This window comes from Branchiostoma lanceolatum, chromosome 13 (genome assembly GCF_035083965.1).
Source record: "Branchiostoma lanceolatum isolate klBraLanc5 chromosome 13, klBraLanc5.hap2, whole genome shotgun sequence".
Lineage (NCBI taxonomy): Eukaryota > Metazoa > Chordata > Leptocardii > Amphioxiformes > Branchiostomatidae > Branchiostoma > Branchiostoma lanceolatum.
The window spans coordinates 7,682,135-7,695,844 of NC_089734.1; the positions used below are offsets into that span (position 1 = coordinate 7,682,135).

At 41.6% G+C, this 13,710-nt stretch overlaps 1 protein-coding gene across 1 annotated transcript in view; it reads right to left on the reverse strand.

The window, feature by feature from the left end:
• Positions 1–478: 478 nt before the first annotated feature.
• LOC136447214 (solute carrier organic anion transporter family member 4C1-like) overlaps positions 479–13,710 on the reverse strand; it is a 28,113-nt gene continuing 14,881 nt past the window's right edge. Inside the window, exons 10-13 of the mRNA XM_066445929.1 lie at positions 3,635–3,800; positions 3,031–3,221; positions 2,708–2,772; positions 479–1,756 (exon numbers count right to left, since the gene is read on the reverse strand). Coding sequence (XP_066302026.1) covers positions 1,452–1,756; positions 2,708–2,772; positions 3,031–3,221; positions 3,635–3,800 — 727 coding nt within the window. The 3' untranslated portion in view covers positions 479–1,451. The remainder of the gene's footprint in view (positions 1,757–2,707; positions 2,773–3,030; positions 3,222–3,634; positions 3,801–13,710) is intronic.

Below are 13,710 nucleotides of genomic sequence, written 5' to 3' on the forward strand. Positions count from 1 at the left end.
ACTATATTAGTTATAAATTAATGATGAATGCCTGCTACACGAGATACTCAGAGAAAAAAAAACACCACCAGAAAAACTACAAGCCGGACTTACATCTGCTTGGATATCAATTGGCTACGTCATCGGACGTGGATAGCTAAATATAATCGGCAGAAAAAGAAAGCATGTAAACAGGACCAGTGGCGAATGATTCATCTTGCAAGTCTGTTAAAAATAAAACCATGAACCTTGTAATACTAGTTCTTGATAACGATCTTCTACCTGGCACCTATTGTCCTGATGTCATGGCCTTCCTCATAAATCACATTTCGGCAATTTACATCACAGACGTTCTGTTGATCGATGATACATAACCATAGCTGTTGACTTCCATTACAAGGATGTGAATTTTAGCAAATCAAAAACAATCAGACGGTTTCACGATATTGAATTTAGCCATTCAAATTCATTTCAAATACAAAAAAGCCAGTACACTCTGTAACGTGTAAACAATGGGTCTTGTTGTGGGCTTTGACAAAAAAGATATGTCACAGTCATATGATTTTTCATATTGCTGTCATGCTATTTACTTCTTGGCACAAAAATAAATAACTCATACCATAAGCTTATCATAATAGATATATATGTGGATGGTTAACTATAATGCTATGAAGATACGAATCATGAACAAAAATAACGAACACAAATGTGCCATTATCTATTGCAATAACAGACATCATAAACTGATCAATATAAACAAAGCCAAAAACTGTTTATCGTCAACGAAAACGTTCTATTGATAATATTTCTATTGAGAATGCCATACAAGATACTGTAAAACCATCTTCTTTCACTTAATTCAATTACATACTTAGCAAATAGCGCTATGGGTGTATTGAATGTATTATTTCATTAATTGAGCTATCTAGGCGCAATTGATTATTACTATATTTCAATAATTTACCTTTAGAGAAAGATATAAAGGACTATGTTGACATTAAACATTAGATTAGACAATATAGTACATGCGTTTTATCAATAAATAGTGAGTAAGATTGTATCATAGCAATATATCTTGTCACAAAGTACAATACTGGCCACTACCAATATAAATAGTTACCCGTAATGGTAAAACAACATGTTAATATATTTATATGTTACACGTATGTTAATTCATTTGTATCCACTTGTTTCTTCGCATGTACAGTTGTAGAAGACCTTTAGTTACAAAAGTCGCTGTACTTTTGATTTGACAATAAAGATTTCTCTTAAACCTTCAATCAGACAATGTAGTAAATATGTATTACTGAATTGAACAAATATATTTATTATTGTTTCATCGCCATATATTGTAACATTGTGACATTATGAGTGACAGTTTGACACGTAGGCCTCCGTCATGTTGAGGGTAGGATTGTACATTCTCTCATATATACTCCACGTTCGAACCATCTAGGATGTCAGGCCCTTGGTTACACCGTCGTTTCACGGTAAGACACAATTTCCAAAATTCCGCTTACCCTTTTCCTGGCGTCTTCGTCTAGCTTAGCATCCTTTTCTTCGTTCAGCTTCATGTCACTGCGTTTCCAGGAATACAGAGCCAGGCAGAGCGACAGGAAGATCCAGCAGGCCAGGATGAAGGTCACGGTGAAGAAGTAGGTGCTGAGGTTGGTGTTGTCGTACATGAGGCACGCTCCTCTCTGACCACACGACTCGTTCCACAGGAGACATGCCCGGTCTATCAGACTCCCGTACACGATAGGGCCAGGTATCGCGCCTGGAAACAGCAAGTCAATCGTTCAAAATACTCTTGATATTCCGGAACTGTGTATTTGATCAGGTTAGTAGACTATAATATATTGGAGTTTTCCTTCACACAACCTGTATATATGTAATGTCCTTTACCTGCTTACATTTATTGAATAAGAAAGTCAACCCCAGTGATGAACCGGGACGAGGGATATACAAACTTAGCCACTTTTGGGATTGTGTCATCGCCTCAAAAGCGCCACCTACATCGGCTACATATAGCGGCAAGAGGCAGAGAAGCAGCACTCCAGTCAACAGCTCTAAAGAAGATGTCTGATAGGCATCGAAAAGTAAGCGGGGGCGAGGGACACTACTGTTTGTGTAAAAGAAAATATCCTATGCTCTTGATATTCATATTAACGCACTTTCATGCATGGCTTAATGTGTTTGTGGAACAGAACTGGTCAAACGATAAGGGCTTAGGAAAATAAGAAACGTGACATAAGAGAAAGATGAAAGGATATACGGAATCACGGGCAGAAAGAGAGAGGGAGGGAGAGACAGAGAAAAAGACAGATAGAGAGAGGGAGACGGCCTCAACGTCCCTGGGATTCCCGAGGTTTTTCTAATCACACAGAGTTGGCATCACACAATAGCAATGGCCCTTCATTACGGTGACTAATCTCTAGAAGCAAAATTTATCAACTATATTTTATTTATTCAGCTTCACAATTTCAAAATCTGTGAGGAGCCGGCAACAGAAACCTGGTTTCTCTTCAGATCCAGCTCCTCAACAAATATACAATACATCACAATACATCATCATTATCACAATGCAACTGACAATACATAAAGGAAAAGCTTAACATCTAAATAATATATCATTTGGGGATCCCAAAAGGAACGTGAAGGGCTAATCCTTGTGACAATTCGTTCAGGTTGATTCATTTAGTACAAAAGACTTCAGAAATATCCTTACCCAAGAACCTGCCAATGAGACTCTGGAACCCAAGAGCCATTGACCTTTGACTTTCCTTCACACACCTGGAAAATAGTTCACATATCGTTAGTGACCCGCAAGCTACATTGAGATATATCCTTACGCAAAAAAAAACTGGTGAACTAAACAAATTTTCACCTAACTGGCAAAGCTTAGACTTACCTGTTCCTTCTAACATAAAAATTATATCATTAATACTTTCAAGACAACAAAGCTTTTTTTAGGATGTTAAGCATTATTTTTGAACCCTCCACTGCACATTGCAACAAGCCCGGAAAACGCATCAGAAAGATGTTGCTCACCTTAGAGTCGAGAACAGCATACTGGGACCCATGGATGCCATGCCGACAGAGTAGAAGAACAGCGCACACATGACCAGAGGCAGCAACCCGCAGTTGTTGGGACAGTGACCCGACGTGACCTTGTTCTCAAGCTCAGCGCTCACGTTTGCCATAGACTGGTTGGTGGGTAAACAGTTACACATGGCGTAGCTCTGAAACAAGTAGGAACACGATTGTGATTATAACCCAGGCAGTAGCGAAGGAGGCAGGAAGAAAGCAGATAGATGAAAATGAGACGAAGGGCAGTAGAGTACCCTCAACCATGCCTTCCTACGAGGATACGGATAGTAGACTTTGACAAAAATAGGATGAAATAGGCCATGAGAATCGGTCCGAGAGAATGGTACTATTGCCCCCTTGCCTTGGAAGCAAATGTTACGTACCGCATGGTGGCCAAACTCACCTGGAAAAATATTCTCTGTATAGTCAGCGTAGTTAGTCTGGTGGCGACTAGCGCTAGCGATTGAGAAGTGACAGAGCAGAGGAAATAATCTGAGACTGAGAGAAACTTAAGGAAACAAAAGAGAGGAGACGCGTATTTGCAATATAGGCATGTGTCACTTACCTTGCTCTCGCCAGGCAGTTTTTCCGTACATCCAGCCACGCAAGGAGAGAAATACTCGACTCCGCTTGGAGCACAGACCGGGTCGTACTTGGTCTGACAGTTACAGTTCAAATTGCAGGATGACGTCACCTCCTCGGCACCGACTATCGGCGGTACTGGCCTGGGTCTACAATAACACTGACAGTTAGATTTCTGCTGGAGATGGTACCAGAAAAGTTTACGAAATGTGATTACATCTAAAAACTAGATTTGGACGACCTCATACCTCTATATAAAGTATATAGAGGTTTTTGTAAGATTTGATTAAATGACTTTCACATTTACATAATCAATGCACGTTAATTCTATCCTTTAATTCAAACATGTCACAAATATGATATTCCCAGTATGGAAAGCAATTTTCTCCTTAATTACGCAAATTAAGCCCTTATTTGAATAACTTGCAAAATGCGTCTGGCTAAGTTGCTTGTCATTTACAGCTTTGCAATTCTTGTATCTCAGTGAACCATGAAGCCCCCCTCTCACTAGCAGGACCCGCGGCACGCGATCGAATTGACAAAACACTCAACGAATTTCATCGACAAAAAACGAATCTTTTTAAGCCTTGTGTGTTTTGTTGTCTTTTGTGTCATACTGGTACGTTTTGAATGATATTCCCATTATAAAGTTGAGGGTAACACAAATCCAGTTTAGGACGCAGCCAGCGTGCCGCGGGTCCAGTGAGGGGGGGGGGGGGGGGGGGGGGTATCGGGGGCCAAGTGTTGCAAAAATACACACACACAACTCGTGGTCATCACACACACACACGGGCACAGCATGCAACACATACACATCGCCACTGATGGCACACACACATCTCTAGATTTCAACGCACACACATAGCACTTCATCTGTCTCACACACACAACTCCCGATTCCACACGCACAGTCACCTCTCAGTCTCGCACATACAACTCTAGATTCCAACGCACACACACAGCACCACTTCTGTCTCACACACACATCTCTAGATTTCAACGCACACACAGTTCAACTTCTATCTCACACACAACTCCCGATTCCAACGCACACATACAGTCACGTCTGTCTCTGACACAATGTCACATACAACTCTAGAGACAACGCACACACACACAAAGTACAACTTCTGTCTGTCACACCCAAAACTGACCGATTCTTGTTTAACGTTGAACTAATCACGCCACATGGTGACATTACCAACGTTCATAATAAAGGTAGTTATCAGGTATGAATGGGGATATATACGTGTATTAGAAATGAATGGGGATATTGGCTCCATAAACATTGATACACAAACACGTGCAGCAGCGCGAGGCGCACACACGCACACTAAGGCTGAAACAAATACACAAAGCACTAACCATATGCATACACCTCAGTAAATACGAGGATCTATATCTCACTTCAGTGCGTTTTAGTACCTCCACTATCATCTTGATACCGTCTGCTGTAGACATAATCTGCATCGTTTGCTTTCTACTATCATATAATAGCTATGATCGGTATAACTTGCAATATGCTTTTACGGGTACAACCTGAGCAATTTGTCTCGTAACTGGGCATGGGATCAGACTCAGACCATTCAGTGGATCAGAATGTACGACATGACGTAATACACACACGCTGACATACATTCCTCACAAACGTGCTCTCTCTCTCTCTCTCTCTCTGCACCGCACACGAACACACACTGCGACTTGAAACAAACACACACACACACAAGTGCGCGTTACGTCATCACCTCCATTCTTTATCTGGTGATTAATACACTTAGTGTATGGTCAGCGACAGTATTCCGGTGCAAATAGAAGCAGGCGGGGCGGAACCAAAAGTAAATGTATTGTACAGCCGGATGAATGACAGGTTCAAGTCTCAAGGCCACACCAAAGACTGCAACGGTATTTCACCCAATCATCAATAAACAAACAACATATTTATTAAACACACACACACAGATACACAATCATACACACACACACTAAGACGTACACAGCACACACACACTGCGCACACTGCAACACACACAAACACACACACTCAAGGCCTGTTCGACATGCTATAGGTACGTGTGTGTGTGCGTTTTGACTTCAGTGTGTCTTTCTTATGGAATGTGTGTGCGTGTCAGTGTATTCGGGATGATCATATTCGTTCCTTTGTTAATGACATAGTCTATATAATTACATTAAGTTTAAGGTATAATTTTACGGCATCACCTTCATCATTCAATGAGCATGAGTGATTCGTACACAAGTCTATCATCAGCGACAGTATTCCCGTGTAAATAGGAAAGGGGCTGAGTCAAGCGGAGTTGTATTTTACCGCCAAATCAATGCATAAAAAGACGACGTTCAAGGCCAAATCAATAACGGCATTCGTATCTAACCCATTTATTAATGAATGAAAGATACATTTATCCAGCACACACACAGGTACACAATCACACACACACACAAGGGGGTATAAAGCACACACACTGCGCACACTAAAACGCGCACACACACACAGGATCACTCAGGGCCTGTCGGTCTTTTGTGTGTGCTGCGATTCGCTCAGTGTGTGTGTGCGTTATGACTTCAGTGTGTGTGTGTTCTTGTGTTTGTATGTTCTATGAATTATATTGCTTTTATGAATTTTGCGGTTCCTCGGTTGATACCATTACCATTACTGATATTATTACCTGAAGTTAATGAGTGTTACAAATGTACGTCATCACGAATATTCTGTGTGGGGTGATTCGTACACAGGTCTGTGATCAGTGAAAGTAGTCCGGTTGAATAGGATAGGGGCTGAACCTAGCGGAGTTGTATTTTACAATCAGATCAATGAAAAGATTACAAGTTCAAGGTAACATAAATAACGCCGATCGTATCTCACCAATTGATCAATAAATGCAAGATACATTTATCCAACAAACACACAGAAACGCAATCACACACACAGAAAGGTGGTATACAGCACACACACACTGCGTACTGCAACGCGCACACACAGAAACGCAATCACACACACACAGGGGGTATACAGCACACACACACTGCACGCATTGCAGCGCGCACACAGGATCACTCAGGGCCTGCCCTTCTTGTGTGTGTGCTGCATATTGCTCAGTGTGTGTGTGAGTTTTGACTCCAGTGTGTGTGTGTGCTTGTGTTTGTGTGTGCGATGGATTATACTGTTCTTATGAATTTTGCGTTCCTCTGGTAATACTATTACTGATATGATTACCTGAAGTTAATGAGTGTTACGTCATCACTAATAATCTGCGTGGGGTGACACAAGTCTACTACGGGTCAGCGAAGGTATCTTGGTTTAAATAGGAAAGTGGCTGAAGCTAGCGGAGCTGTTCTTTCTGGCCAAATGAATGAAGAGATGACAAGTTCAAGGTAACATAAATGACGGCAATCGTATCTCACCCATTCATCAATAAATGCAAGATACATTTATCCAGCACACACACAGAAACGCAATCACACACACACACATGGGGGTGTACAGCACACACACACTGCGTACTGCAACGCACACACACAGGATCACTCAGGGCCTGCCCTTCTTGTGTGTGTGCTGCATATCGCTCAGTGTGTGTGTGTGTGCGTTTTGACTCCAGTGTGTGTATGTGTGTGTGCTTGTGTTTGTGTGTGCTATGAATTATATTGTTCTTATGATTTTTGCGTTCCTCTGGTAATACCATCACTGATATCATTACCTGAAGTTAATGAGTATTACGTCATCACTAATATCCTGTGGGGGGTGATTCGTACACAGGTCTGTGATCAGCGAAAGCATCCTGGTTTAAAATAGCATAGGAGCTGAATCTAGCGGAGCTGTATTTTAAGGTCAGATCATTGAAAAGATGACAAGGTCAATGTTAAATTGATGAGGCGATAATATCTCACCCATTAATGCACGATACAAAATTTTATCTATCCAACACACACACAGGAACACAATCACACACACACACACACACACACACACACACACAGGGGGTATACAGCACACACACTGCTCGCATTGCAGCGCGCACACACAAAGAATCACTCAGGGCCTGTCCTTTCTGTGTGTGCTGCAATTCGCTCAGTGTGTGTGCGTTTTGACTCTAGTATGTGTGCGTGCTTGTGTTTGTTCTCAAGAATTTTGTGTTCCTCGGTTGATACCATTACTATTTGTTTTTAAACTTAAGTTAATGAGTGTTACGTCATCACTAATATCCTGTGTGGGGTGATTCGTACACAAGTCTGTGATTAGCGAAAGGATCCTGGTTAAATGGGCTAAATATACCGGAGCTGTATTTTACGGTCAGATAAATGAAAAGATGACAAGTTCAATGTTAGATTAATGAGGCGATAATATCTCATCCATTTATCAATAAATGCAAGATACATTTATCCAGCACACACACACATACGCAATCACACACACACACTAGGGGGTATAAAGCACACACACACTGCGCACTGGAACGCGCACACACACAGGATCACTCAGGGCCTGCCCTTCCTGTGTGTGTGCTGCATATCGCTCAGTGTGTGTGTGCGTTTTGACTCCAGTGTATGTGTGTGCTTGTGTTTGTGTGTGCGATGAATTATACTGTTCTTATGAATTTTGCGTTCCTCGGTTGATATCATTACTGATATGATTACCTGAAATTGATGGGTGTTACGTCACACTAATAATTTGAGTGGGGTGACACAAGTCTACTACGGGTCAGCGAAAGTATCTTGGTTTAAATAGGAAAGTGGCTGAAGCTAGCAGAGCTGTTCTTTCTGGCCATATCAATGAAAAGATCACAAGTTCAAGGTAACATAAATGACGGCAATCGTATCTCACCCATTCATCAATAAATGCAAGATACATTTATCCAACACACACACAGAAACGCAATCACACACACACATAAGGGGGTATACAGCACACACACATTGAGCACTGCAACGCACACACACAGGATCACTCAGGGCCTGCCCTTCTTGTGTGTGTGCTGCATATTGCTCAGTGTTTGTGTGCGTTTTGACTCCAGTGTGTGTGTGTGCTTGTGTTTGTGTGTGCGATGAATTATACTGTTCTTATGAATTTTGCGTTCCTCGGTTAATACCATTACTGATATGATTACCAGAAGTTAATCAGTGTTACGGCATTACTAACAAGAGTTCTACGACCTCATACCTTCGCCAAATGATTTTAACCTTTATGACTGACGTATTGGGAGTTTTTCTCATCAATTATGAATCATACCAGTTGGTCGTCTTCACCCAAATAACATAATTTGTCCAAAGTATGACTATGAGCGAAACAAAGAAGGTTATGCTAACATTTATAATCAATTATGCAAATAAGCTCCTTATTAGCATAATTTGATTCAATAGTGTCCACATTCACACTACTTCCAAATGCCACAAGAATGAAATTGCCGTCATTAACTAGTATGGAATTATAGTAGTTTAACATTAATTATACAAATTAGCTAACATTTGCATATTTTCTATCTATCAACATTCCTTTCTTCCTCAGTTACAAATTCGCATATTTAATAGTCATATCATGGAACACAGCGGGTTTTTAAATTGCCTCATTTATCATGTAAATTAAAATCTGATTTGCATCATTATCATCCAATCAAACAAAGCACCACGTAAGTTATAGAGTTAAAGTATATCTCATTAATTATGCAAAAGTGGTCTTCATTTGCATAGTTGATATTAATTTCTCTCTTCCTCAGTCATGTCACATGTTTGAGAGTCCTATCATGGAATTTGGAGGATGTATCAATTTTCATCATTAGTTATGCAAATTAGATACTGATTTGCATAATAAGTATTAATTCATGTAAATCATCACTCAAGCTATCCATTTAGCAAAAAGCATGACCATCCATCAAGCCCTTCTTGAGTTATTCCCTTTCACAGTCTGAAGCAAAACCTGCTCCTGCAGTCCCAGAAAATGCCGCTAGGGTGTCCAAACCGATACCTTTTACTCTCTTTCCAAAGAGCTATCTACCACTCAAGTCGGTTCCATAGCATATCCAAAACATGAGATATCAAAACAGGAATTTCCGCTGCAGTACTATAACAAGCCGCTAGAGGGCCCAAAATCTAATCATTTTCAGGTCTCACCAAGACCTACCAACATACCAAATATCAAGACAACCCATCCAGGCATTCTTGAGTTATGCTGGTCTTCTTATACATACAAACGCTACCCTATGCATAACCTTCTGCCCTAGCTCGGGAGCCAACAAACTCCTCAGGTGGGCGGTGCCAAATCCACTTAGAAGCCCAGGTCTCGGGATCTAACTATTACGTGACAAGCTAATTTGAACAGTCAAACCCCTGGCCCAATGGGAATATCTCCTTACTACACCAGTAACACTTCCCCTACACCAGTAACACGTTCCAGCTGGCACCCAGCTAGTATACACTCATACAATATAACACATTTTTACACTTTTCTCGTTAATTATGCAAAGCACTTCGCCCAAAATCTAATCATCTTGAGATTTCCCACATACCCACCGACACACCAACTACGACAACAAACCATCCAGGCGGTCTCGACTTATCGTGTTCACTAACAGACACAAAGACAAGCATAAACGAATAACCTTCTCAGCGAATTAAGGTAATATTAGCCCATGGCTACTTCCCCTCAGCCAATGGGAAGCCCCCATTTTCTGTGGTTATATCCACATAGTGTGGGATATCAGAAAAGTGTGAGTGATATCTGTGGGTGCTATAGAAAAACTGTGGGTGATATAGAAAAACTGTGGGTGATATAACCATGTGACCTATTCTGACCAATCCCTGCTCTGATTTCTAATTGCCCGGGGATTTGGGACTCTCCCCATATGTTTTACAGACCTTGTCTGTGCTTGCCTTGCAGCTGTTACTTGTTTGTCAGCATGTCCAGCAAAAAGAGAGATTTCTGGACTTTCAGGACAAAATAAAGTAACATTTAGTAGAGCTGCTGACTAGGGAAGCTTCGGGGAAGTATGCCATGGGCTAAATTAGATAGCTGATGGTATTGGCCTCGATATCTGGATATAACAGCAGTCCCGCCACCTTGGGGTTTCTAGTCTCCACTCGGGCTTCGCCCTCGGGGAGACTAGAAACCCCTCGGTGGGCGGGACTGCTGTTATATCCAGATATCTTGGCCACTCCCATCAGCTATAATCTATTACAAATGTGTTGGAAGATTTGTACACAGGTCTGTGATCAGCGAAAGTATCGTGGTTAAATGGGATATGAGCTGAATCTAGCGGAGCTGTATTTTACGATCAGATCAATGGAAAGATGACAAGTTCAAGGCAGCTTAAATGACGGAAATCGTATGTCACCCATTCATCGATAAATGCAAGATACATTTATCCAACACACACACAGAAACGCAATCACACACACACACATGGGGGTGTACAGCACACACACATTGAGCACTGCAACGCACACACACACAGGATCACTCAGGGCCTGCCCTTCTTGTGTGTGTGCTGCATATTGCTCAGTGTGTGTGTGCGTTTTGACTCCAGTGTGTGTGTGTGCTTGTGTTTGTGTGTGCAATGAATTATACTGTTCTGATGAATTTTGCGTTCCTCGGTTAATATAATGACTAATATCATTACCTGAAGTTTATGAGTGATTCGTTCACAGGTTTGTGATCAGTGAAAGTAGCCTGGTTGAATTGGATGGGCTGAACCTAGCGGAGCGGTCTTTAATGGCCAGATCAATAAATAGATCATACAAGTTCAAGGTTACATAAATGACGGCGATCGTATCTCACCCATAAATGCACGATATAAAACTTTATTTATCCAACACACACACAGGTATATAATCACACACACACAGGGTCATACAGCACACACACACTGCGTTTATGAGTGTTACTTCATCACTGATATTCTGTGTGGGGTGATTCGTACACAGGTCTGTGATCAGTGAAAGTAGTCTGGTTATATAGGATAGGGGATCAACCTAGCGGAGCCACACTTTACGGCCAAATCAATGACAAGATGACATGTTCAAGGTAACATAAATGATGGCGATCGTATATCACCCATTAATGCACGATGTAAAACTTTATTTATTCTAAACGCACACGGGTGGTACAATCACACATACACACAGGGGGTACACAACACACACACACACACACACACGCACTGTGCTCACTGCAGCGCGCACACACAGGATCGCTCAGGGCCTAACCTTCGTGTGTGTGTGTGCTGCAATTCGCTCAGTGTGTGTGTGCGTTTTGACTCCAGTGTGGTTGTGTGTGCTTGTGTTTATGTGTGCGATGAATTGTATTGTTCTTATGAATTTTGTGTTCCTCGGTTAATAACGTTACTGATATTATCATCTGACGTTAATGAGTGTTACGTTATCGCTAATGTTTTGTGTGGGGTGATTCATACACAAGTTTACTACGGGTCAGCTTCGGTATCTTGCTTTGAATAGGAAAGGGACTGAACCACCTAGCGGAGCTGTACTTTAAGACAAGATCAATGAAAAGATTACAAGTTCAAGGTTACATAGATAATGGCGTTCGTATCTCACCCATTCATTAAAAAAATGCACGATGTATTTATCCTACACACACACACAGGTACACAGTCACACACACACACACACACACACACAAACACACACACACACACACACAGGGTATAAAGTACACACACACTGCGCGTACTGCAGCGCACACACAGGATCACTCAGGGCCTTCCCTTCCTCTGTGTGCGCTGCGATTCGCTCAGTGTGTGTGCGTTTTGACTCCAGTGTGTGTGTGTGTGTGTGTGTGTGTGTGTGTGTGTTTGTGTCTGCGATGAATCATACTGTTATTATGAATTTTGCGTTCCTCGGTTAATACCATTACTGATATTATCACCTAACGTTTTGAGTGTTACGTCATCAATTATATCTTTTGTGGGGTGATTCATACACAGGTTTGTGATCAGTGAAGGTATCCTGGTTGAATAGGATAGGGGTTGAACCTAGCGGAGCTGTATTTTACGGCCAGATCAATGAAAAGCTGACAAGTTCAAGGTTGATAAATGACGGCGATAGTATCTGAGCCATAAATGCGCGACATAAAACTTTATCGTGTGTGTGTGTGTGTGTGTGTGTGTGCTTGTGCTTGTGTTTGTGTTTGTGTGTGCGATGAATTGAATTTGACAATGCTTATAACTCTGTCATGGAAGCTTATCTACTGGACCCAAGGGCGATGCCTGTGGGTGGCACGGAAGGATTTTCTGGATGAACAGTTTGATTTGCAAGGGGATGCAGTTGATACCAATAACATCTGTGAGGAGAAATACCTGACAGCATTAAAGCTTACTGCACAGTGGATGGAGTCACGGGCAGTCAACAATGTAGACTAGATGTAAGCCAAAGACCCGTTAAGGTCCCTAGCTCTATAGGCCTCTTTTTCTACAGCTTCCCAAGTGGGAGAAAAGGATGGAAAGGTTCACGAACACATTATATATTTTAATATCTAGACCCTCTCTGAAATACGTATGTCAATGATACCCTTATGGATGGTGTTAACGGTAAAAAGGACATGTTTGCATTTTTCTTGACTTTCAAAGAGATGAATTTAAAAGAAGATGTCATTATTCGGTCTATTGATATGACTTCATAAGATACGTTTATGTTACTTGAAGGAGTCTTTCTAACTTTTTGAACAGCTGTTAGAGCACAGCCATCTGTCCTTAGCCAATCAGGAGCGGGTATTTTGCTGTTTGAAATCCACACACATGGCCAAAGTTAGTTATTGCACCTCTCTCCCTTGAGGCAGAGGTGCTTGAACAGAAAGTCTGGCTCTCCATTGGCTGAGACCAGATCCCAGGTTGGTTCAAGCACCTCTGCCTCAAGGGAGAGGAAATAATGGTCACTCCTTGGTACTCGCCTGTCACATCAACTGAACCACAGAAGTAAAACCACATATGTGGAGTGGGGATTATTCTAAGAAAAAGAGAATCACTGACCCAAGCATTCCTAGGCATATTGTGCTTGTTTTAGTGTATATGTCAAACTATTTCCCAATATGTATGCTTAGCT